At 39.0% G+C, this 24974-nt stretch overlaps 1 protein-coding gene across 4 annotated transcripts in view; it reads right to left on the reverse strand.

Annotated features, from left to right (window-relative positions):
- PHTF2 (putative homeodomain transcription factor 2) overlaps nucleotides 1-24974 on the reverse strand; it is a 110858-nt gene that overhangs the window by 10841 nt on the left and 75043 nt on the right. For 3 of the 4 annotated variants that reach the window (XM_075599607.1, XM_075599609.1, XM_075599608.1), the window contains 10 exons: nucleotides 24734-24892; nucleotides 18390-18555; nucleotides 17241-17405; nucleotides 11996-12212; nucleotides 10674-10832; nucleotides 7499-7717; nucleotides 6704-6832; nucleotides 5832-6104; nucleotides 3156-3287; nucleotides 1182-1268 (listed from right to left, as the gene is read on the reverse strand). In XM_075599607.1, the coding sequence (XP_075455722.1) occupies nucleotides 1182-1268; nucleotides 3156-3287; nucleotides 5832-6104; nucleotides 6704-6832; nucleotides 7499-7717; nucleotides 10674-10832; nucleotides 11996-12212; nucleotides 17241-17405; nucleotides 18390-18555; nucleotides 24734-24892 (1706 nt within the window). The remainder of the gene's footprint in view (nucleotides 1-1181; nucleotides 1269-3155; nucleotides 3288-5831; nucleotides 6105-6703; nucleotides 6833-7498; nucleotides 7718-10673; nucleotides 10833-11995; nucleotides 12213-17240; nucleotides 17406-18389; nucleotides 18556-24733; nucleotides 24893-24974) is intronic. The other variant, XM_075599610.1, reaches the window with a different exon arrangement.

The raw sequence follows: 24974 nt of genomic DNA on the forward strand, positions 1-24974 counted from the left end.
AAGACATACAATACAATACGCACATCAGTAAAGGTTATTCTTGTTTATTCATACCAAGTGTGTGTCATTGGTTTGAGTCCTGTGAGGGACCCCTCCCGCACTGTTTTATATAATATAAATCCCACACCGGATTATTCCCATTTATTTTGTACATCTGCACTTAGTATTTCTTCTTGTGTGTTTCTATCCCCCATGCTCCCCCTGGATCGTGAGAAAACAGTTCTACATTTTGGGGAAGAGTGAAGACAACCCCACCGGAGGGTAGAAGCAGGGGGGTGACACTTTAATATTGTTTTTTGCACTTGCTCTATATATTTTTTGCACTATTATCACTCTAAGTCACAATTTAATTGTTTGATTAGTAAGCACGGTTTAGGGTGTTAGCGCCTCCTATATTCCCCTAATTTGGCACAAATAAACAAGGAGGTGACAGGGAGTGGAATGGGGGTGAACTGCTGCTTTAATCTAAGAAACAACCCTAATTTGTATCAAAATGTAACCCCCAAGCACACGTCACCGAATTCTTCAATCCAAAAAAGCCCTCTCCGCCACACCAATTTTTTTCCAAATTGCCTCCCCTACACTCAAATTAAAATTTGGAACAGGGACATGTGAACATATAAATGAAAAACATAAATACATAAATACATAAAAAACATAAATACTGTATTAAACCTTTATTACAGAAAACCGTTAATTAAATGCAAACTCCCTTTACTTGAAACGTGTGTATATATATATATATATGTATATATATATATATATATATATATATATATATATATTTATTCTACATATACCGTTTTTTTAAACGCAAGCGTTTTGAACTACTATTTCTATTGCCTAAACACGACGATCACAGCCTCCCAATTACTATTCTGAAATATATGACATTTCACTGAGCATTCCTAAAATCTTTTACTTTGATATAGAAGCACCGCTATTACTTAATCTCTAAGGGGGAGAGAGACAACACAGAGCAAATGAAAGCCCTGCAGAAGCTCCACATACCTCCTACCTAGATTACATTAAGCTCTGAGTTAACCGAGTATATAGTGGGAGGAAATCTATCACAGGTTTAGTTTGTGGATCTGTTCCTTCATTAAAAATGATGCAATACATTCATCACTGGGGACAAACATGTAAAAACAGATTGATCCACATTAATCAAGTATCCTCACCTGTGCACAGCAGATAAATATAACCGAAATGGTCAGTAAGAAGGCAGATGAAACTATTACATCAACTGAACGTTGTGGGCCTCTTCGCTGAAAGAGAACAGAAGTGTCCGTGACATTAACAAACAAACTGATGTCAGATCAGGACTATAAGGTCTACTAACATGGGCTGTTCAGCAACATACACAATCACACAAGTATGAGAAACAAAGAAAAGGTACAGTATGACATGACAGTTCTCACTCAACGGTGCTTTCATTACTAGCCACTACCATGTGGTTGTACACATACAGTTGACAATCAGTATGTGGCACTAATTTGGTAGAAAATAAGAATGATTTATGGTAGTTATTTCACGTTGAAGGTGGCGCTAAAATGCTTTAGTTATATAATTGATTATCATATCTACGAAACTGCTTTAAGACGACTTTTTACAAAAGTAAACATGTACTATTTTGGCAAATCAGGGAGGCCCTAGTGCTATGATTGCCATGGTTCTGCTCCAGTGGACATCCTGTTTCACAAGAGGTGAATATATAAAACAAACAAAAAAAACACTATTTTGGGGGAATTTCTGTTTTAAAATGAAATTAAAAAAATTAGTTAAGGAAAAGCACATGCATTTTTAGGCATAGAAATGTTTCCTCATTTGCATGTCATTACCCATAATCCCTGGCTGCGGTGGAAGTATTGTACGCTAAGAGATAATGGGGAAAGACCGGGTTGCAGACGTGTCTAAGACAAGTGAATGTGTTCACAAGTGATATTTTTATTTGCTAGGAATCGATTTGGAATTCTCTATGAATAAATTTTTTTGTGTGTTATTAACAGAAAAACATTACAATAGTCTTATTTAACATTAATATTTCGGGATAAGACAGAATGTTCTCAAAGGAAAGATACACAATGGTAGAACTCAGCACTCCTACTGCAGACTGAAGAAGAAAGTCCTGTATAGGTGCAGGGAGCCCCAAGGGACCCCTATACCGGCACAATAAAATATATACACTAGAAAAGGGGGAACCCACACTCAAAAAAGATAGACAAGAAAACATCAGGATAAGTAATTTACCATATATATGCAACAAGCCAACACCATGTACTAAGTGTCCAACCAAAACCGATGCAACGCAGAGCCTAAGACAAACCAAAATCATAATGGTAGCAACTAGATAAATGCAATGAATAGAATGATAGACAATACTGATCTAAGCTCCCAGTAAAAAAAAGGGAAATACAAGGGGAGGGGAGTAGCTGGTAAAAAGTATAGGTAACACTGGGGTATGCAAAACCAAAAAAATCATAAAACAAGAGGGGCAACGTTTCAGGGGAGAACCTCATCTTCAGGCCCGTTCCCAATGGTTTTAAACCACTGCAGTAGTTCCCTTATTGGGTTACCTATGTGTATACCCAGCTACTTGTTACCAGACAGCAGGAAAACCAGGCAGAAAAACTCTATAATCAGGAGCAAAATAGAAACGACCGTCACGGGATCCGATCAGCAAGAAATGCAGCCTGTAGTGGAATTGATAATGGGAGCAGCAGATAAGGGATCAGACGGGTCTTTGTGCTCACAAAATCCCTCTTATTGCTCGAACAGGTATTATAAAGAACAAGCCCCCACAATTAAACACAATGGATCCAAAAGCAAACTCACTATATCACTGGCAAACCAGCCTTTGATTTCAGAACCGAGACCTAAACTAATCTTTACAATGTTTAATTGTGTCCCTTTTGGGAAAATCACAGCACACCACTTTTGAACTGGACAAGATCTTGCCAAATACAAATGCATTTCTAGACCTAATTCTGCCTGAATTGCAGCTGATCTTTCTTTAAAGTTGCCTGTGGTCTGACTGAACCTAACAGAGCAAGTGGCAACGATTCTTTCATATTAGTATATTTTATAAGGTCCAGAAGAGCAATTTTCAAGACACTTCCAGCATGAGCAATTTAGCAGGCTACATCTTTACCTACCTTTAGGTATGATCGAAGAGAGAGCCACATCTTAATATTCTGAACTTTCTTCAGGCGGAAATGTGGAACTTCAGATTTTCTGGCTCTCCGGGCAGATGTCAAATGGCCAAATAACTTGGCAAAAAGTAATCTCTATGAAAAAAAGGCATGAAATCTAGGGTTTAACAATATGTTTTCAATTAAAACTTTTCTACAGATCGTGGTTTCCAGTAAATTATTCAAACTTTTGCAACTTTAATGACCCTTTTACTTAAAGGAGCAATCCAAGCCCTTTTTTGGTTGTTGGTATATCTTTATTTGAAACTTAGACATTGATATCATTTGCATTTTTGGCATTTGCTTTTAAATATATACATTTACATTTTTACATGCATGCATTGAGGTGGTGTTCAGCTTTGCTTGCTTATTCCTGCTTCTGTACGTATCACATTTTAGAACTGGAACTGTAGCCGAGCAGGAGATCACAGCAAATTAGTGTCGGTGTATGTCAACAGCAGTTGGCAATTGTTGTTTTAGCCGTGCCTGGTAGTCAAGTACAAGACATGCGTCATGGTAAATAGCCTAAAACTAAGAACCTTTCAAGATGTTTGTCGTCTTTTAAGTCTTTTGTAAATCAGCTACTTCTGAATGCCTCGGATACCCAAGATTGAAAAAGGGGGTCTCCTGGAACTGAACCCCATTAATTTCAGTTCCGGGGGCCCCATGGTTCCGGAGACACTTATCTCTGCAGTAGATGTCGTGAGCTAGCTGGCCTTTAAAGTTCCCACATCACGTGGTCAATAGGAAGCCAAACCTGATGAGGTCACGGCTTCCTATTGGCCACCGCAGGTGGTGCGAGAGCTTTGAAACGCCGCTATTATGTGAACCCTACTACATATGTAAGTATTTCTGTAAGCAGGGGGTCCCATGAGCTGTACTTAATGAGGTTCAGCTCCGGAGACCCCATGCGTCAAAAATAAAAAGAGAGGGAGCTTGGATTACTGCTTTAAGGCAATGGTTCACAACTTTTTCACATTGTGTGTCCCCTGAATATTTGTTCAGCGAGAAGGCAATGAGATTAATTAGGGTTTCAGACTATTGCTAATAAAACTTTTTGACTGATCCCAGGCAGTAACATCCTGAGCTTTAATGTGGAGCACACACTTAATATAGCCCCCAAACTGCACCTCGGTGTGTGCAGAAAGCATGGGTGGAATAGGCATCAATCACAGTGGGAGCTTTCAAAGTCACACTCCACAATGCCTTGTAGATGCAAAGCATTGTGGGGAGCAACTTGGAAGCTCTTGGTGTAATTGACAGCGATATCTCCCCCGCTAATGTGCAGCTTACAGTCTTAATAAGTGCGCTGTCCACATGGGCTCAGGAACCCACTAGTGTCTGGGATCCACCATTACATGTTTTTGGCAGCGGACCCCTAGAGGTTTCCATACTCCCTGTTGGCAATCACTGTCTGAAGGTTCCATGTGTGTTCTGCTTGCTGCAATATGCATGTCACCTTTCAATAAAGTACTCCAAAATCTGCTTTCCACCGTTTTCTAGCACTCCCTCTCCTATTTAAACCAGAGTATTTCAGTTTTTCTAATTTTTTTTCATTTGCTTTTCGTCAGTTAAAATAAGAAAAAATATCAGATAAAAAAAACAAACAAAAAAAAAAAACTGTACTTCAACAATGTCAGACTATTTCCCGATTTCCTCTGTGTGGAACTGCAGAGTAAAAACAGAAAACATATGGTAGGTTTCAACCATTAAAGCCAAAGATTCAGACAGACTGGAGCAATGCTTGGACTGGCTGGCCTCCCACACACACACACTGGACAAGAACTGGCATAAAAAGGTTCAAATAATTCAACGCAGCCATTGACAGACCGAGCAGTCATTTATCTCCATTGGTGCCTTGCTTTTCTTTGTTGAAGGTCGTTATCGATAATTAAGGTGAAATTGTAGTGACCATCATCATACAGATGTAGCAAGACTTACTATTTTCGAAGGCGCAATAGAGCACGGTGCCCTGACCGCGGCACCGAAGAATAGAAAGCATTAACGCTGGAGGGTGGGGGGGGGGGGCGCACATGCTTCTGAATAGGACCCCTGCAGGGTTAATCCTTCAGAGCCATCATCTTCAATCTGTATCAGAAGCCAATCAGTGTGGAGGAGCTGTGCGAGGGGATGAAGGGAGTCCCAGAGCAGCTTAGAACTCTTAATGTAAGAAGGAGTCTCTGTGCAAAAGCCAAGATCATTTAAATCCCTTTGATGACATAGATGCTTGAATATGAGTATCTATATCACAAGGGGGACCATATTCGGTTATCTACGTCATCAATAGGGTTGGGCAGATAACAGATGACCGAATATGGCCATGCCAGCAGCTTCACCAGCAATCCCAGTCCTCTATCCCTCACAGCACATCCTTTGATGGGAAGTTGCCAGATAGTATAAGGTAATGTATCTATTTGATCCAGATTCTTAAATCTCTGCTGCGAGTGATAGCAGAAAAAAAATACTCCTTGGATAATTCTACTAAGAATCAGGTATAAAAAAAAGCGATTAAAAACCTTATGGTCAAAAGTGTTCATCATAGTCCTCAATTCTCTCTTTAAAGCGGACATATTTATACCATAAGTACATTTGGTGAACATTGGAAATAATACAGCCATTACAGGCCAGTGTAAGACATACCTGCTTGTAGGTCCGCTCTGCTACACACAGCAAAAAAAAGAAAATCCAAACAAGGGAAACACGGACCACAAAACTAATAATGACCATGGAAATGACCATGATGTTTGTGCTGGAGCCAAATGCAATACAGTAGAGTTCTGAGGCAGAGAGAGTCGCCAGCTGCTCCAAGTCCCTGGACTCGGCCAGCCTGAATGCGAATGGCGTTAAACCCAGGATTAAAGATACGAAGTTCCCAAATATCTGGTATCCAATTCCTGGGGTGAAACTGTTCACCTATGGAGGAAAAAGTAGATTTTTTTTTTTAATTACAATTTTTGTAGGATACCATATTAAATACCAATTTTCTTCTCCCAGAGTATTACTATGAAAAACCTGCACTGTGATTGCTCATTTACGACATCTCATTTCTCACAAATCTTCAAGGATAAGAATAATTGTTCGGAAAGAGAGAAAATGGACACATTTGAGGTAAACTGATCTTCATATATACGTGTGTGTTTAACTGTATACAAAACACACATTATTAGAACACACACGGGGCATGGCAACGCGCTGGATTGACGTTTCATGGCAACACAACATTTGATATCGCGTCACCATGATGAGGGACCCTGACTGGAGGAGAGCGCGAAGGAGAAGGTAAGAGTTATAAAGGCCCCGCGTTCTCCCCTGGCAATCAGTTTAATTGTTGTGGGTAAGAGCGCGGGGCCTGTAACCGCGAGGCTCGGTGCCGTGGCACTGATAGCACCGCCATCAAGCCAGCCCCGATTATAAAAACTCAGAAGCAAAGTAAAATAGCTATATGGAATTTAGGCAGTTTTCTTTAATAAAAACTCCTCACATTACCATCCAGGGAAACATAAATGACTTACTCTGTTCATTATCATTCCACTGATTTCAAGAACTGACATATCTGCTTTCTTGCAGTCATTTCCCTCCCAAACAATAGCACTGACTTTTTCCAGCCCCGGATTGGCGCTATGAAGCCAGGGTTGGTGACTCTAGAAATGAACAAAAATACAGGTAAAATACAACTATTCTTGAATTGTTATTTCCACTCAGCCATAATCTCAGCAACACCTGTAAATGGATGATATTGCCCAATCATTATTTTGGGGATTAGCTGATTTATAAAACAAAATTTTTTTGACAAGTATTTTAAAATCATTTTTCAAAACTTTGAATGTTACCCTGTTAAACAAATACTTTGAAGGAGTTTTATCATTTATCTAATCTCTTTGGTGGAAACATTGACCGTCAATCCTCAAGGTTAGAGGTAAACTCGGATACGGACTTCATTCATCAAAACAGATAAACAAACCACTGATAAACATGGATTAAGTCGAAGAACATTAATTTCTTCACAGGATACAAGCTTCATTGTTACTTTAAGAGTGATATTTTTTTTACTGCCCCTTTCATTTTCTGTATACTTATGGAAATATCGTCTTAAATTGAAATCATTCTCTCCTGACATAAAAATGTAAGGACATGCTAAATCTCAACCTAGAGCACTCAGTATTGGTCAACAGATATGGGGACTTTGAAAGAACCAACGTTACAAATTTTTGTGACTGGAAGGGCAAATCATAGTGGATCTGGGTCTAAACAGGTCAACTATTTTGTGCATTTTGAATAATAATAAAAAAAAAAGCTGTATATATAACCTGATGAAAGGGATCGTCTCTGTATTCTTTTTTCACGCACAGGTTTGCATGATTAGTGTCTGCATCTGTTTCGCTGCTGCAGGAAGAGCGGCATTCTGCACAGTGCAGCAGGTCTTCCCATAGAACGTCCTCTGTTTCAGACTCCGGTCTGGTGCTTTCTGAATCCTGCCTGGAGCTGGAACAGCGAGAGCTGCAACTTGTGCCTGATTTTGGGACATCCTGAAGAAGGAAGATTAACAAAAAGTAGCCCAAAAGTCACTTCACTTTGGACAGAAAAGGGTTGCAAAGATCTGAGCAATTTAAGATACCCTAGAAAACTTGCTGATGTCGCTTTATTATGCCATTTTCAGTGATGATCATCTTTTATGTTGTGCTTTAGGACGTTGGATATATCTGTTTGTACTGTATTTGTTTCTGGGAGAAAGGAATTCATTGCTAATCCTTATGACACAATGGGTTTTATTGCCTAATAATTCAAAATATAGATTAATTCCCAATGCAACTAATTGGTCTCACTGACAATATATTCTTTGGCAACAACAATGGTAATTAACATCAAGAGGGAAAAAATAAAAAGCACACACAATTCTATTTTTTGTAACTGAATAAATACAGCTGAATTATTATGCACAGAAATAAAGAATTTAGCAGGTAAATCAAATGCGGCAAAAATATTCATTTAAGCAAGTTCCTGATTGCAGTTTAAATCTGGATTCCAATAGCCATAATTTGCACAATTGTGTGATACTAAATAAACAGTGATTTTGCCATCTAATGCATTACAAAATGCATGGTTTTAGAAAGAAAGATTGTAGTGCAAACAAAGACTTTCCCTCGTGAAATTTAAAAAAAAGAAATGAAGGATGTTTCAAGAGAATTGCAGCTTCCATGGTCACTAAAGTCCACATGAAACCGTGTGAGAAACGATCTTTATTCTATGGGCTACTGGAGTACCGACCTCCAAATACGTCACCCAAGGAACTTTTGCATTTGATGCTCGGTAAGAGGTACAGATGTAGCCAGTCTTACCTTCCCCAGAGCGGAGGGGAAAAAGCAAAATGCTGCGGCTCCAGGGAAGGTAGAAGCCATTCTCCTCTATTGGACCCTCAGCAGCATTAATCCTCAATGCCAGGGTATTGCCCGGGAATTGGCAGACGGGAAAATGCCAAACTGCTTTCTATAAGCTTAACTCATGCAGAGGTAATGCGTTCTTCCGTTTAGGCATTTTTTTAAATATGTATATAGATTTCGCAAATATGGATTTTCAGAAAAACATCAACTGTAGTAGATGAGCGAAAAACCTGAAAAGGTATTTAAATTGCTCCCAATTAAATACATTTTCAGTGTTAATTCTGTTTTAATTGAAAGTTAACAGATATTTCAGAATAGCAAATTGTCCAAATTTAATATAATTGGATACAAAATAATTATTTTCCTTCAGCAATTAATGCCAAGAAATGCAAAATACATAGATGTCATACCTCTGCAGCTCATAGAATGTAATATAGGAACCTAAGCAAATGAAAGAAATAGGACATCTAAACCGATTTGGTCACTTGTTTGCAGGATTTATCAAAGCCAAAGTTCTGCTTCAACAAACGGTATTTAGCCACAAAACGTATATTTAAACAAGTTTCATTTCTGAGATGTACATTACAAGGACTATTGTAGTTATAGTGTAAACCAAAAGCTAAATGTTACAGCTTTAAAAGCACTAAAAAGGTGATATCCAACATGGGGCACACACTGATCTAATAGGTCTTATGTTAAATAAGGAAAAAGTAGTTAATGTCTTATCAGTGTTTTAAATCATTTTGGGGAGTAATGTTATATTATTTATGTGAAGGAAAATCAGATCTTTAAAAAAAAAAAATGTACAAAATGCATTAGATACATTTCCGACTGCATTTTCCATTTTAATTATTTATAAAATACAAAAAAACAGAACTTGTACTGACCCTGTGTTAATAGTTGTAACTGGTGCTAACGTCCAGTACATTTACCATCAGGTATAATACACATTCATAGAAACATTTTGATCAGACCAGCACTTTCAGGGCTTCCTTGCCCATTCCTCAATCTGTCCTGAGGAAAGGGTAATAAAGCCCTGAAACACTAGTGTTGCTTTGGAGATCTTTGTGGTGACTATGAATCTCTTATTTTTAAACTTGTGTAGCATGGCTGGTCCAGACTGCCTCTCTATCCCCTGTCACGTAAGCCCTTAGTAGCTGTGACAGGCTATCCTAGGGGAGCCTTGACCCCCCTCATGCTGACACTGAGTGACCGAAGTGGTGGTGACTCAGGGTCTGTGTACAGTCAATCATGGTACAGACCTTGTGCCCTCCCCTTCTGGAGTCTCAGAGAGGAAGTGCCAAAAGATAGTGAGTCGTTATGCATTCCTCCTAGGGAGAGGTGTGTGCTGCTCTTCCCGGCTGGGAGTGAGCCAGGCCAGTCAGTCCCTCCTGGACCAGAGAGATCAGAGGCCTCAAGACTACCAGAGAGCCCAGCACCATGCAGAAGCCTGGGATCCTCTGTGACATATCTGCATCCGCTGTGTAACATCTGCAGCGACTGCCAAATAAAGCATCCCTTTTCATATACTCCTGTCTGAGCTTTCAGTCTTTTGGGTAGGAGTATGGATGGAATCTGCCTTAGTGGGGGACTGACTCTGGAAATCCTGGAGTCCACTGGAGCTGGAGGCGCCGACACTCTGAGTTGAACATCAAGATCATCAAAAGCCTGTCCTGTTCTCCACACCATCGCGGACCACTCAGCTCTCCTGGACCCACACAGGTATGCACGCACCACAACAGCAGTAACCCCCAGAGAGGGGGGGAAACTGTGTTACCCTTGCAATTAGACTTTTTGTGAAGTTATTTGCCTTGATTGTGTTGATTTTTGTTATTGTACTTTTTTTGTAATACATTTATTTTTTTCAACTTATGAGGTAGCAACATTTATATTTTATGAGTGCTGGTCTGGTCTAAATGTTTCCATTATAATTCTTTAATAGTTCATTAGCTCTGAAATCTCTCACACTGGCTACAATTGCCACACTTGCACAGCCCAGGGTTGGCGGCGTTCGTACATTAGTAGGATAATGTGCTGGAGACATGGTCATTGTAATATCGAACTGGAGAGCACCCCAATAAAAATCTTAAACAACTTGACCCACCTCTGCAGTATAGTGCTTCTTGTAATGGTGAGACTTCCTATTCCGGATGACATTTTCTCCAGAGGGACGCTCCACATAACGCTGTGCTGTGTATCCCGTGCTTGGATCATCCTCACTCGAGACCTCGTCTGAGACATTAACCACCGCTCTTTCTGCATCCTGAACAAAAGTTTAATTAAACAGAATCTGTCAGAACAGGTATAAAACCATTGTCTTTCTCTAATGTGTTTAGCTGATTGAGTCTGATTTGCAAATTTACCAGCACAAGTCTGGTGAATCTAAACCTTTCTACAGGTGGTGACATTTTCTTAAGTGTCATTTTCAGAACCAACTCTAATACCATCCTAGCCCTTGTCACTATTTAAATATCTCAGCATATGGTTTGACTTCCATTTAACACTCGGGTTGCACATTGATAGCCTGACATCCAAAACATATGCCAAATGAGGTGTACTTTATAGGAACAAATCTTCCCTAAGCCAACTTGTCAGAAAGCGTATTGCACAGCAGATGCTAATGCCAATTATAGACTATGGGGACGTAGTATACTGTATTGCAACCCAAATTCACCTTCACAAACTAGACACCCTCCACAAGCTTTGTCCTCAAATATAACTACAACACACATCACTGTGAAATACTCAAAGAACTAGATTGGTCATCACTTGACTCTAGCAAAGTTCATTTTCCTGGTTTTGCCTTCAAATATTTTCTGGGCAACCTACCCATCTATCTGAACAAGCTCCTCACCCCTTAGACAACACGCAGCACTTATCACCTGAGATCTGACTCCAAAAGACTGTTCATGGTCCCAAGGTTCAACAACCCGTCTGCTCCTCCTTCTCTTAACGTGCACCTCACAACTATAACAACCTACCAGAGACCCTCAAAACCACCTGCAGTCTACGTTCTTTCAAAAACAAAAGCTGTCTCACATTTTAATCTGGTCTGTAACTGTTCCATACACCTATAACATATATTATCATCATTAACTGTTCATGCAATGTCTTTACATATAATGTATAACCCTGTTCATTTAATGTAACCACGTATTTGAAACCAATATCTAGAGTTCCACATCTTGTAAACCACTGGAAAGATGCTAGCCGTAACATACCATCCTCTTCCTTGAGGGGACATATTAAAGGTATGAACATGTTTATGCTAATATTGTCAGATCAACATCTTAGAGAATTAAAACATACTGCTTAGGATAGACCCTAAACATATCTAAAAAGTCAAGCTGATAACAAATCTGTAGACAATAAAATATATGCTTAGTAGCAGCTAGTAGAATGCGACGAGTAGGAATTTAAAATTACCATTTTTGTTTTATTGTATTTGATCTTCGTTTGATTCGGAGGATTCCGGTTTGTGCCTGCGCCCCATGCAACTTCTTCTGAAGGAAATATCTCACCGTGAGGCTCATGCGTTTGAACCCCATCTTCACTGCTTTTACCTGTCAGTCTCCCCTCTAGGGAGACGTAACCATTGTCAGTTTCTGTAGATTTGTCGATTGATTTTTTTGCTTTGTTTGAACTGAAGTGAAAAAAATTGCACGCGGTTAAATGGCATCCTGAACAGTCACACATGCACATTAATATTGGCGAGATGAATATGGAGGCTAATCGGTAACACAAAGGCGCAGAAGGAAAATGAAATCATCCAGCTGTGCGAAGGTCTCAGGTATTTATATTACCAGCATGGAAAAGCTATAGATTCTCGTCTGCTAGAAAAACAACAACAAAAAACCCGATTAATCTCTTAGTTGAGAAGTTCTAATGGTTCCTGAAAAGTAGGATTATTTGCAGATTGCGAGATCTTCCATTTGACCAAGATAACAATATTATGCAAGTGTTACACAGTGTAAAAGGTGTCATACAGAAGGACACTTGTATTATATTGTTTATCATGTTTGTCCGGGAAAAGTTATTAGCACCTACAAGGAATCATCGAGTTAGTGCAAGAAAGCTATATGGAAAAAAAAAAACCTAAATGTCACAGAGAAATCAGGCTTTTTTATTAAATCAGCCATCTGTGAAATCCACTAAAATGTAGTGTGATGCCGACAAATGTTACGTATGTAGCTTTATAGTGACTTGTCCCAATTTGAAAATATATTATAGGAGAAAACTTTTATATTCTACAAGAGGCGATTGGAGAGGGATAGATAAACAATGAAAGCTGCAGTCAGAAAAAGTTGCTGTTAAATATATATATATTTTTAACATTACAAATATTTCTAGAGCAGCTGTCAATGTTCAACAATTCAACAAAGATTTTGGATTTATTGAACCCCCTCCAACCTCCCCCCCCCAAAAATAACAAAAAAAAACACATTTAAAATTGAAATAATCTTCTGTCCAAGAGGAAGACTCAACTGAAGGTTACCAGACCAATGATGCTAAATTTAAGTGACGCGAGATTGCCTTCCAGCAACACTCATTCAAAATGTACTTGTCCGGCTTCTGCATGCCCCTTAAACAGAGACAAGTTTAAACATGCTAAAAAGGGGAGCAGGGAAGGGCAGCAAGGTTTCAGCTTCATTACTTACAGGTGAATGAATACCTTTCAATGGTCATTTTCATTCGTTACAATAAGTAAACTCAAAGCAATGGGAATAGAAGCAAAACACAAGACAAATTAAGTGCTCAAAAAGTCTGATAAAGTGTGTCACTAGAAATTTGACGGAATTTGTAAAGTAAGGATGCCTAAAAACAAACTTCGTATTCTGGAATAAAGGAAGCGTATCAAGACAGCACTAATGTGAGAGATGCTTGGTTATGTGGATTAGACTGCAGCTACAAAATAGTCGAGTGCAAAAGTACCAAGTCAGTTTGCGAATTTGGAAACCGATATTTATTTTATATCACAAATAATATGAACCTCTGACATTAAGCACAGCCACTTTACTTGATTAACACTGTTTGTAACATTTTCTCTCATCTACAGCACACATTTTAGATCACTATTGTTGCACAAAGAAAAGCCCCTGGGAACTGAACCGGTCCAGAAGATACAGTAATGTTAGTCTGTGATTAATATTTTTTATGGGAATTTTTATATCGCAGATAAATTACCTTAACTCACAAAAAGCTTGAACAAAAAAGACTTGGGGCTTGTCATATTTAACCATGTATGTGTGCCAAGTTATGCAAAAGGTTAGGGAAGACTGCAAGCAGGATATTTGATTATATATGGATAGAGGTCACAAGCAGTGCATATTCGACTTGGAGTTTGAGGACCTGATTTAATATGGTTCATGGCAATGATATTTTCAAATCAGGTCCTCGTCAGAGTACCAAGGCAATTTTAGTGTTGGACAGGATGGAAATGCCTCCATTAGCAAGTATTTTTGTCAACGCATCAGGCACCTATTCTGCCCCACGTACATCAGCTTGCATGTGGGAAGTGACGGTAGGATTTATGCACACATTATAATGACGCATCAAATCATGTATCTGTTCTTCATTTTAATACCTTTATGAACAGTGGGAACAAAATCCGCCAAATGCCAGATACAGCAAACAAACCTCTCTAACTAAAAATCTTCTTTAAATGTAAAAACAAATTTTTTTTTTTTTAAAACAGAACCTTAAATATGCGAGAATTATATGTGAAATGATACAAAGTATAATATTTTCTAAAATACATGTACGTCATCAAGTAAAATGTGTGGGGATTGAGGATTTTCAATAAAGTACTTTTCAAATGGTGGTGGGTGAATAGAACAGGCTCACAGCAGAAGTGGCTGGGGCAATTAAAGTTACTAAATAATCACTTTGATGCCAGGGGCAGTGAAAGGGTTAAGAGAGAGAAAAAAAATGATGTGCACAAGCGAACCACTGGGGCAAACAAAGAATCAAACAGCAGATTAAGTCGGATCAAGAGCTTGACTGTATGAAGAAATAAAAATAAGCAAAGTAGTCTAAGCAGCCTGTATGTGCGCTAAACTTCAGTGTTTATATGTAACAATACAGCAGATCAGTTTTATATTGCTGCTAATCACTAATAGAGCTGTGCAACCCACCATATGTATAATGCCTCTTAAATGGAGGCTCTGTTTCACAACGTGTATTTTTGTATAAATTCAACCAGTTCAGCTCCTCGTCGCAGACGCCTGACAAAGAAACCCGAGTGGTCCCTAAAGCTGCAGCCTGAACTGGTCGCCATTTTTTTTCTCCATTAAATTTCCCCTTCCCCCCAATTAATTTAATACATTATTTCTTGACCTTTTCAACAGTTTTTTTTTTTTTTTTTAAGTTTACATCTTTTGCTCCGTTCATGAGTTGAGATTTTTTCCGAGCCCAGAGCAGCCAACGGCTGCGCTTATAGTGCCGGTGACCTTATAGTAAGCGCGGCGCGATGGCTTGGTTGCGATCGCTGAAACTCATCTCAATTTGATTTTTCCAGCGACCGTTGCCGGCACTATAAGCGTAGCCTCAAGGTTGTGGTAACCTCGGATGCTAGAGATTAAGAACATCATTATTTCTATGGAAACTTATTTGTTCTTTAAAGCGTACGACATGCTCAGGGGGAAAGATACTAAAATCATAAAAAGTTACGTTCGTATAAACTTCTTGGGGGGGGATATCTGCTTTAGAGGAGCAATGCAGTGTACAAAGCTCAATTACATTATTTTGTTCATTTTTTACAGGATTGAAACTGGGGTAAATGCTTCAGCGCTGGACCACACTATTTTCAGGTACGGGGACCCCCCAGTTTTGATGAAATTACCAGCATTACTTACTGTTTTTTTTAAACAGGATTTATATGGCCATCCAATATAAAGCCACAACCGATGATGTTGCAGCTTCCTATTGGCCTGATGTTTGTAAGCAATTGTTAACCTGAGGGAGATTAAAACCCGGTACCTTCACCGGTGTCTCGAGAACAGAGGGGTCCTCCAAGCTGAAAATAGTGGTGTCTATCTCAGGTGGAACCTGGTGCCCATGCTGTAATGCATAAATAGGGGATACAATATTAAAAATAAAACGGCTGCTTTTAAACTAGTTAGTAAAACTACATTTTAATACAAGTTATTTATTAAAGTATCCTTTTTCTTGTTCCATTTATTAAAGTTACCATTTTTACCCGACATTTGTTGTTTATTCCTACAAACCGCTTTATTCTTCTCACCTAATGAACTAAGACGGTATCACCCATACTTGCAGAAACAAGAGAGTTTCAGGTAAGGACTGGACTGAATGGTATAGAACAGATTTGGCCAATTCCAGTCCTCAAGGGCCACCAACAGGCCTGGTTTTAAGGCAATCCCTGCTTAAGCACAGGTGGCTCGGTCAATGACTGCAAAGTTCCACAGTCGCTGATTGAGCCTCCTGTGTGTAAGCAGGGATATCCTTAAACGTATATTGGTGGCCTTGAGGACTGGAGTTAGCCACTCCTGGTATAGAACATGTCAAAATATTTCAGCTCTGATGCAATATTGATGAGATGCTAAAGGAGCTATGATCCGATTAATTTTTCTTTGATTCACAAGGACATAAATCAATTATATTATCGGTATATAAGGACTACGTCTGTTTATTTAGATATCTTGATCAGACTTGATCAGAATTTTTTGAGCACAGTAGTGACAACACGGACACAAATCTATTAGTGAGACGTGGAACAAAGACTCACAAAACAAACATTTTAGAACAAATGCATTATCCCTTTTCCTGGTTTACAGTATCAAGTGTTCCTTATGTTGTAATATTGTTTTGTCCTTTTTTCCTTTAGTAAGGAAAGAAAAATATTCTAACGATGCTCAGTAACTCAATGGAACATTTTTAGATTCGGGTTAGCAAACACTACTTCAACAATACAGAATTCTGCTATTCTGTGTCAGATATGTACAATAGCTGGACAATTAGGAAATGTGAGATATTGTACTACTTCACTAGGCACAGTACAGAGACCTACTGTAAATCAAACCAGAAAATAGGTATGAAATACAAAAAAAAAAGTCTTTATAGCGTCTATTCCACCTATGTGCCACTTCAGAGATTGTTTCCATTTGTAAACACTTAAAATCTATATCAAAATCAAAGACCTAAGATAACTACTGCTCATACCTGCAAATCAGACTCCAATAAAGCAGTTTGGCCAAGAGAATGACCTATATTGTTTTTGGATCCATTTTAAAATGTGCAGTCACTTACATTTAGGCCTGCTCGGTCTTACGCAGCCAGTTAAAAAGTACAAAGTATAATAGTTACATTGGCACAATACAATACTTGGGGTCATGCTTTAATATGCTGCATTGATGTATTTATCAATGTGTCTGGAATGGTTTCTGCAACTCATCGGTTTTGAGCATCTTGTTCCATTGAGCACCTTATTCCACGTAGCAATGACGTTTTTTCATTTCCTTTGTGGTTCTCATTACTTTGTTGTCCCAATTTTTGGGGTTACGTTTGAGAGCCATGTCCCACTCTAAAATGACATTGCTCGATATTTATGGCAGTTACCAATAGTTTCTTTAAACTAGGTGTTACTGAGGATCTCCAGAGAAGGGATATTGCATCCATCTGATGATATATAAATCCTGGAATAAATACAAACCCTGAGAAAAAGAAAGCAGCATGCCAGATATCTCTGAAGACCGCGCCAATACTGCAAGAGGTGCTTGTACCGTAGCTCTGCAAAGTTCCCTCTTGTGTATTATCTGTAGTGCTAGAGCCATCGCCTTCCCTATGTACTTCCAAATGTGCTGCTTTTCTTAATTTCCTTCAGCAGAAGAGATCAAAAAGTTGGAGGATCTTTATCATTGACTTGCATTGTGGTCATGCAAAAATGTCCTGGCACATGAACTAGTCACAACATGACACTGGGTTGACTTTTCAATACCTTCAATCCTGGGCGGGTCAGTTGTGTACTACATAACTGGCACCTCCAGAGTGACAGGTGTTATACTGAACAAAAAGGAAACCCCCCAAAATGGCGTAAGACCTCAGTACTAAATAACACGTTAACTCTTACAACACCTTAAAAGCCTTGGAGCGTTGTCATAATGTTTTCTTTGCTTTTCTTTTAACCTTAAATTTCATCAATGGGTCTATGAGTGCACAGAGAGTGATCAGAAAAACAATATGCGAGTATGGGAATTCTGCAATAATTCCAATAAAACGTTTTGTCACTATAGATGAAAAACAAAAATGGAAAATAAAATGAAGGATAACCAGAGCTTTAAGCTCTCCGTTTTATAAAAATGAAAGGACTTCAAAGCAAATTCAGTTCTGGGAAGGAGATTCTCAATGTTAATTGTTTACAGCTGGTTTGTGTAAGACAGCCATGTTTTCAGTTTAAACTTCAGATAAGGTTATCAAAATATTACCATGACCTGTAAACTAGCAACAGTCATGAAGATCACAAACAGAACATGTCTATAGGCCTGATTTAGGGTCTGTTTGCTTTAAAAAGCAAGCTATGTATACATAGACTGGTACAAGCTGAAATAAATACTATTTTATTTTATCACCCCCCATTATACTGCGCTGGGGAACTTGTTGGCATTTTATTTATGTCATAATACTATTAATGGTAATCTCAATTTGTAACTTATTAGCCTATAGACATTAACAAAAGAGATTTTCTTAAGCACAATTCCATACTGAAAAAGCAGTAATTTTAGGAAGAACTTGCCACACAGAAAACCAGTCGTTTTTCAAACAAATTCATGCACGAGTAGCCACAACAGTTGTCTTTTGTTACCTTCTTCTTTTGCCCCCTATGCTGGGAGTCGATTTAACAGTTCGCGTTGAAACAATCTGACAATGGACTGTCCCAAGCATCAGCATCAGCCATACCGGCCCAACTACTTCTGTCAGAGGTACACAGTGAGGCCCGGGCGAAATGGAGAACAACACTAACGCGGTAACTGCAAAATATTAAAATAAGATTAGTTTGTAACGAGAACAATGTAGCACAAAATAGATACAATTGCCATTATAGTGCCGAGTGGGCTGATGGCCCCTAAAGCACCGAAAGGGCTAAACATTTAACCTTTATTTTCCCCAATGACATGCCTATGCATCATTACATTTAAGACTGCACTAAGGAGGCCCAGAATCAGCAGTCCATGGCCACTTAGCCTACATCGATCTGTCTTCCATCCATTCTGTGCACAAACATCCAGCAATGGGAGCAGTAATGGTAAAAATGAGGTTATGGTTAGAAAAAAAATACCAAGGAGAAAGCCATACAATCTGCACTTGTGAGTCACAGAAAAAGTATATTATATTTTTTTGCGGCTGCAGCATCATGTCTAATTATGCACGTTATTTCAAATAGAATACAGGAGTTATACCAAGTACTTCTGTTATGAGAGAACCATTCACAATTTCCTCTGCCTGTGTAATTTCATTGCAAGCAAAAGCTAACATTTATAGCATTTTTTTGCCATGCCAAATGTTGGTAGTATTTTCACGGTATTCTAAACCCAAAATATTACACTGCAAAAAAACAAAAATCGAGGAATCGATCACTTCCTAGAAACAATATTCTAATTCCTTAGCATATTTCCCCCCTATTGTGCATGGTCAGTCTCATTTAACCATTTTCTAAATAAAGCACACTTTTTTTAAAATTAATATGGCTGCACCGTCTTCATTGCTGTTACAATAATAATAACAATGCATACACGTGCAGGCGCTAAAAGCAAGTTACTATGGAAACAGAAACACACCGACAAGGGAACACAAAAAAAGCTGCACGGAGCTTCTGAAAAAGGTCACATCAAAATGACACAAAAATGCAGCGAATAGCACTTTTGTTGTGTTATATTCTGTGGTCGCAACAGAAATTATTCCATGTTTTCTCATTTAAGATGTATCACCAGTCATGAGAAAATTGCCTGCAAAACCAACCGATGAGTTTAGTTTAGTTGGATAGGATAGCTGTGGAAAATAATGATGACATGAGGTCCATGCACTTTACAAACATTATATTAGAGACCAGACTGTAAGAACTCTCGCCAATTTTTGGAAGATTTGTGGCTTTATATTTGTATTAAATGTATTAATTCATTACATTTTAGATATGACTAATTTAAAAAAAAAAAAAAAAGTGTATGTTTTGCGGTTTAGCTACACCTACTAGGTTATCTATAATGTTTTGTTTGTTTACGTTTAATATATATACTATATATAGATATATATAGATATATATATATATATATAAAACTGAAATGTTTGTCTGTGGGTTTGTGCGTTTTGTGATTGGTTGGCCTCTCTCGCTGGCAAGCTCTCCCATTGGCTGAGGGGCGGGGTTTGCAGGCTGGGGTGATGTCACACACAGGGGCTCACAGGCAATCTGCTATACTCCTCACTCGGCCGCTTCTCCTCCTCACTGCAGGTAAGCTCCCCCGGCGCTTCTCCTCCACACCCCGCGGCTAGCCACACTCAGCGGGGACCAGGAGCGCCGGGGAGGGGGGAGGGAGGGGGAAAGAAGCGCCGGGGACCGTGGGAAGGAGCGGCAGGGAACAGGGAGGGGACACCAATGGCAGAGACAGGGGGGGGCATCACGTCACCTCCACTTCTCCTCACCACCCGCGGGCTCTGTACTATCTCCCCTCAGTGGGTACCGCCGGGGAGGGGGGGGGGGGGGGGGAGAGGAGCGTTGGGGACAGGGTGAACTGGTGCCCGGGGAGAACAAGCGCCGGTGACGGGGGAGAGCGAGGCCCCGTACTATCTCCTCTCAGCGCCGGGAAGGGTGGGGTCGGGGGGGGGGGGGGGAAGAGAACAAGCGCCGGGGACGGAGTGATGAGGGCTGCAGGTGGGGGGGAGGGGAGTGTGATGTGGGGTGTCCCTGGGGGAAGGGGAGGAACGGAGCTGGGAATGGAGCTGTGAACCGGGAAGGGGAGCAGAGACAGAGGGGGAGTGGGAAAATTAACTCCCGGGCAACGCCGGGTATATCAGCTAGTATATACATATATATGTAAATATACATAGTTAAGATATGGTGGGTAAAAAAAGTGACAAAAACCCTCCACAGTAAAGCAAATAGCAAATGGAAATATTACTGTGTACTCATTTGCATGTCTTAGGTCTGCAACCATGCCTTTCATCATTATCACCCAGCATACAGTGTAGAATAAATGAGTACTTCAGTATTAGGTGATACCTTTTTTATTTGGACTAACAATTTATGTCATAGGACAATCTTTTGAGAGTTCTCCTCTCTTCCTCAGGTCGGCAATACTGATTAACAAAGAAATATGGCTAAAACAGTGTTTGGGAGACTAACTAACATGGGGGAGAGAGGGGGAGAGGGGATATATATATATATATATATATATATATATATATATATATATATATATATTCTCAAAGGTGTCAACGGAACCGAAATGTCGATCTCGCCTGCCAATAATATTTCATTTACATTAAGTTAAGCTCTGGAAACCTGTGCCTGACATTTTTTCAGGGAACTGCGCTTTGGAGTCCGGGCATGATGTTTGTATGTATGTACGTACGTACATACATACATACATACATACATACATACATACATACATACATACATACACATGTTTGTGACAATCCTCCTGCAAGGCCTCTGGCGTCAAATGTCGCGGGGTCATGTGACGTGGCAATGTGACCCGCAGCGGCATTTGACGCCGGTTACCATGGCGACACATCTCCAAATATCAGGTAATAGCTCCAAAGGCCTCGTGCGGGACCTCTGTAGCCGCCGCGCCCCACCAGAAAATGCACCCCCCACTTCGGCCACCCCTGGTCTAGATGACCTTTGTTTTAAAAAGGATATACCTAATAAAAGGACCTTCCACAAAAAAAAAAGGCTTAAAAAAGTTAAAAGTTGATGCTAAGAAAATGAGCTGAGGTTTAATCTTTGCAAACTACCCACATCCTCACAGTGCCAGAAGTTATGTTCAAACTGCCTTTGATGACTCTACAAATAAGACAAGTGAGAGACAAAACGCAGTAAAATCAAATTTTACCGATATTATTTGATGTATTTAAGTATAAGAACAGGCGGCTGTATGTGATCAGCCCCGTATGGCAAGAGTTTTTCATACACATTACCCGTAGTACTCTCGACACTGAGTCATTCCAACTGTCTGACTTTTCTTCCATAAATAGAAATAGTTTGTTCATGAACACTCTCACTGTGCCAACACAAATGCAGGCACTGCAACTAACCAAACACAGCAGATGTTGATTCCTCTTTTCTGAATATAAAATGCAATTCACAACAAAAAGGCATCTTCTGGTTAACCGTTGAATAAATAAAGCCCTTTAGGAACGTATATTTGCCTTTTTCTTTCTCTAAGCTACAAAATGATCCGGTTCATATTTCATAAATAAACCAGAGTAGTTTTCTATTTATGAGACTATCTGACTAACTCTCAAAATGTACAGAACTTTTTAGGAGGTTTTTTTTGTTGAGCTCTTAAATTTGTTTAAAAACTAAATAGCACATTGATTTGTACATTTTTTCATCAAGCAGTTCCTAAGTGGAACTGCACCTTTAAAAAAAAAAAAAAAAGACACTGAAAGAGACCTGTATACAAGGTCTCAAACATTTTTGTACAATAACATCTAAGTACACATGTTATGCTTCAGTGAAGTTTAATCCTCCCACTGATTATTATATAAGGTTTCAGAAATCTATACAGTTTGTGATTATAAGCCAGGCATAAACGTAAACTTTCATTTGCACTGCTTTGTATGTAGATTTACGTTGCTGCAGAATAAACTCTGCATTTAAAAATTAAATATATGTAAGTGTCATCACTAAATGTGACCCCAGCTTTAACTGGGTGAATGGTCAAATAATTTTTTTGATGAAGTAATTAGTTCACAATTTATTGAATTGCCAATTGGAGTTTAGTTTATTTTTTTGTCAATTCTACATTATTTATTTTTAGTGGCAACTACGGTACTATGAAGCACGGTTGAAAACGTACAGAACATTTAGACACGATGATAAATTTGTAAATATGACCAGCTTACAATGTCAATATGATGCGGCCATGAAAAAAACCCCCCAAAAAACCCAAGCATTCCATATACAGTAGGTGTTCGAAAAAGGTACAATCTGTCTGTTCAGCTGACAGTAGTGACTGACGAGAACTAAACCATAGGAACAGGTAATCCCCAAGCAAACAGCTGGAAACTACTGTATGTCCAGTTCTCCGTGGAACAAAAGAAGAGGGGGACAAGCAAGGACAGAAATAGATACTGTAATAGGGAAGGAGTGTTCTCTTTTGAGCATGCAGAAGATCAGAGGACTCGGGCAAGGCTTCTTTGTATGCTTAATTTCCAATACATTCACAAGAGTTACCTGATCTTAAAGTCAAAAAATGTGAAATCGTATTTTTTTTTAAATAAATAAATTCTGTAGTATTAGATAATACTTACTGTATTTGTATTATTGTTATTAAACTTAAAGCTATTTTTTTTAATGAGTTTTAAAGCATCTTTTGATGTCTATAGCAGGTTTTAGCCCACCACCCAAAGCAGTGCAAGAACTTTGCAACACTTTCCTGTTTGTGATAATTCGTTACCAATGTTCCCAGCAGTTTGAGCTGCAAACTGTAACAATAGATGTTACCGTAGTAATATAAGGATACATTGTAGCTGCAGTGTTACACTGACTGAAGCAGCCATTATGTTAGGCACACAATCAGGATTTTTACAGATTTATAACAGGAGCACCAACCAATTGCCATTTTAGGTAAGAATGTAGAATTATACATTGCCAAATGCTTTACATACACAAATAAAGAAAATAAAAAAAGGGGGGGGTGTAATATTGCTGCTTTAAAAGTTCAATCCCACATTGTCAGCCAGTTGAATTTATTATGGGCCTCTGAGGAAGGATTTGTCAATTAAATGTTTTATTCCCAATTATTCCACCCTGTCCTGATCAGAGAGGCAATACTGTACATCACACAAAAGGGAGTAGCCACAGGAAATCAAACCCCTCCAGAGTCCAAGTTTAAGACAATGGGGACAGAGCTTTAATTGGTGGAAGAGCTGCTTATAGGCTTCCTTGAAGCGATGGGTTTTTAGTTGAGATTTGAAGACAGGATGTGTGTGCTTTAGTAACAGCTGATGTACGAGTGCCCTGAATGTGGGTGGTTTAAAGAGGAGAGTCAAGGCATATGACAAGAAATGACAATTAAAGGTCAAGAGTGTTTAGTGCATTGAAATGCATGAGAAACCATGGAGGAAATACAGTTTTATACTTCAAAAAAAAAACCTTTGACTCTGCTCTCCTCGACTCTCTGCTTCAAAGCTCCAGGGATATTTGTGTTATAATTTATTGTTTTTCCAGGGCGTAGTCAACAACTACTCATATAAAGCAATGGTGCTGTTAAAACTAGCAAACACCGCAATACAGAAAAACTTTTATTGCTTTCCTCGTACGATGAACATTAGCAACTACAAAATAATTTGTCCTTCAACACTGTATATTTTGATCAACCCTGTCACCCACTGATGTTAAAGTGAATGAAAATAACACTAGTAGAGAGTGCTGATTTAACAATAACCATGAGGTTATTACATTACAGTTGTTTAAAGTTGTATGAAGAGGGAACGAAGGGGCAAGAAAACATAACATATACGACAACCATACAGCACAAAGCATGTTTTATTGTCAGTTCGTTCCCCCTTGATACGGCTATTAACTACTGTACACAAACCGACTGCTTTATGAGACGAGACCCTGTCTTAAGACACTATCTGGTGAATAAGTAACATGTGTTGCTACCATGTTCCCTTGATGCAGTTAATGTTACTTTGTGTATTATATTCCGCAGTCCAGTTTTCACTGAACTACAGTATTTTGCTACTGTGTATTTTGGCAAAATCCATCCATTTGCAACAGGGATCCATCTGCTGCCACTATTCCATTATATTATGTTGTGCATTGTACATAACATAGTTTGCTTAATCAACCTTCCATACACGTGTGCTTTGGGCCCCACTAGGTTTCAATATAATGTATAGGAAGCAGGTCTAAGTGCTCAGAAGTTAGCCTCCTTATTTATACCCGACAGTGATTACAGAGATTTGAGTTGTGCATACCTTGAAGGAGGTATAGAAGAAGCAACCACGAAAAAATGACCTTTGAAGTTACTTGAAGCCACCACCTAAAGAAGAAAGGAAAGAATACAACTCGAACTATTCCTTTTCTTGTAAGTGAAGTCCAGGGGCTTTCAGGCTTTGTTTTAGCGAATGCAGAGCCTTTAAATAAGGAGAATTAACATTTTAAACATTTATTAGCATATATTTATATTGGAAAAATGTTTCTCATTATGTAGATAAG

This window comes from Ascaphus truei, chromosome 5 (assembly GCF_040206685.1).
Source record: "Ascaphus truei isolate aAscTru1 chromosome 5, aAscTru1.hap1, whole genome shotgun sequence".
Classification (NCBI taxonomy): Eukaryota; Metazoa; Chordata; class Amphibia; order Anura; family Ascaphidae; genus Ascaphus; species Ascaphus truei.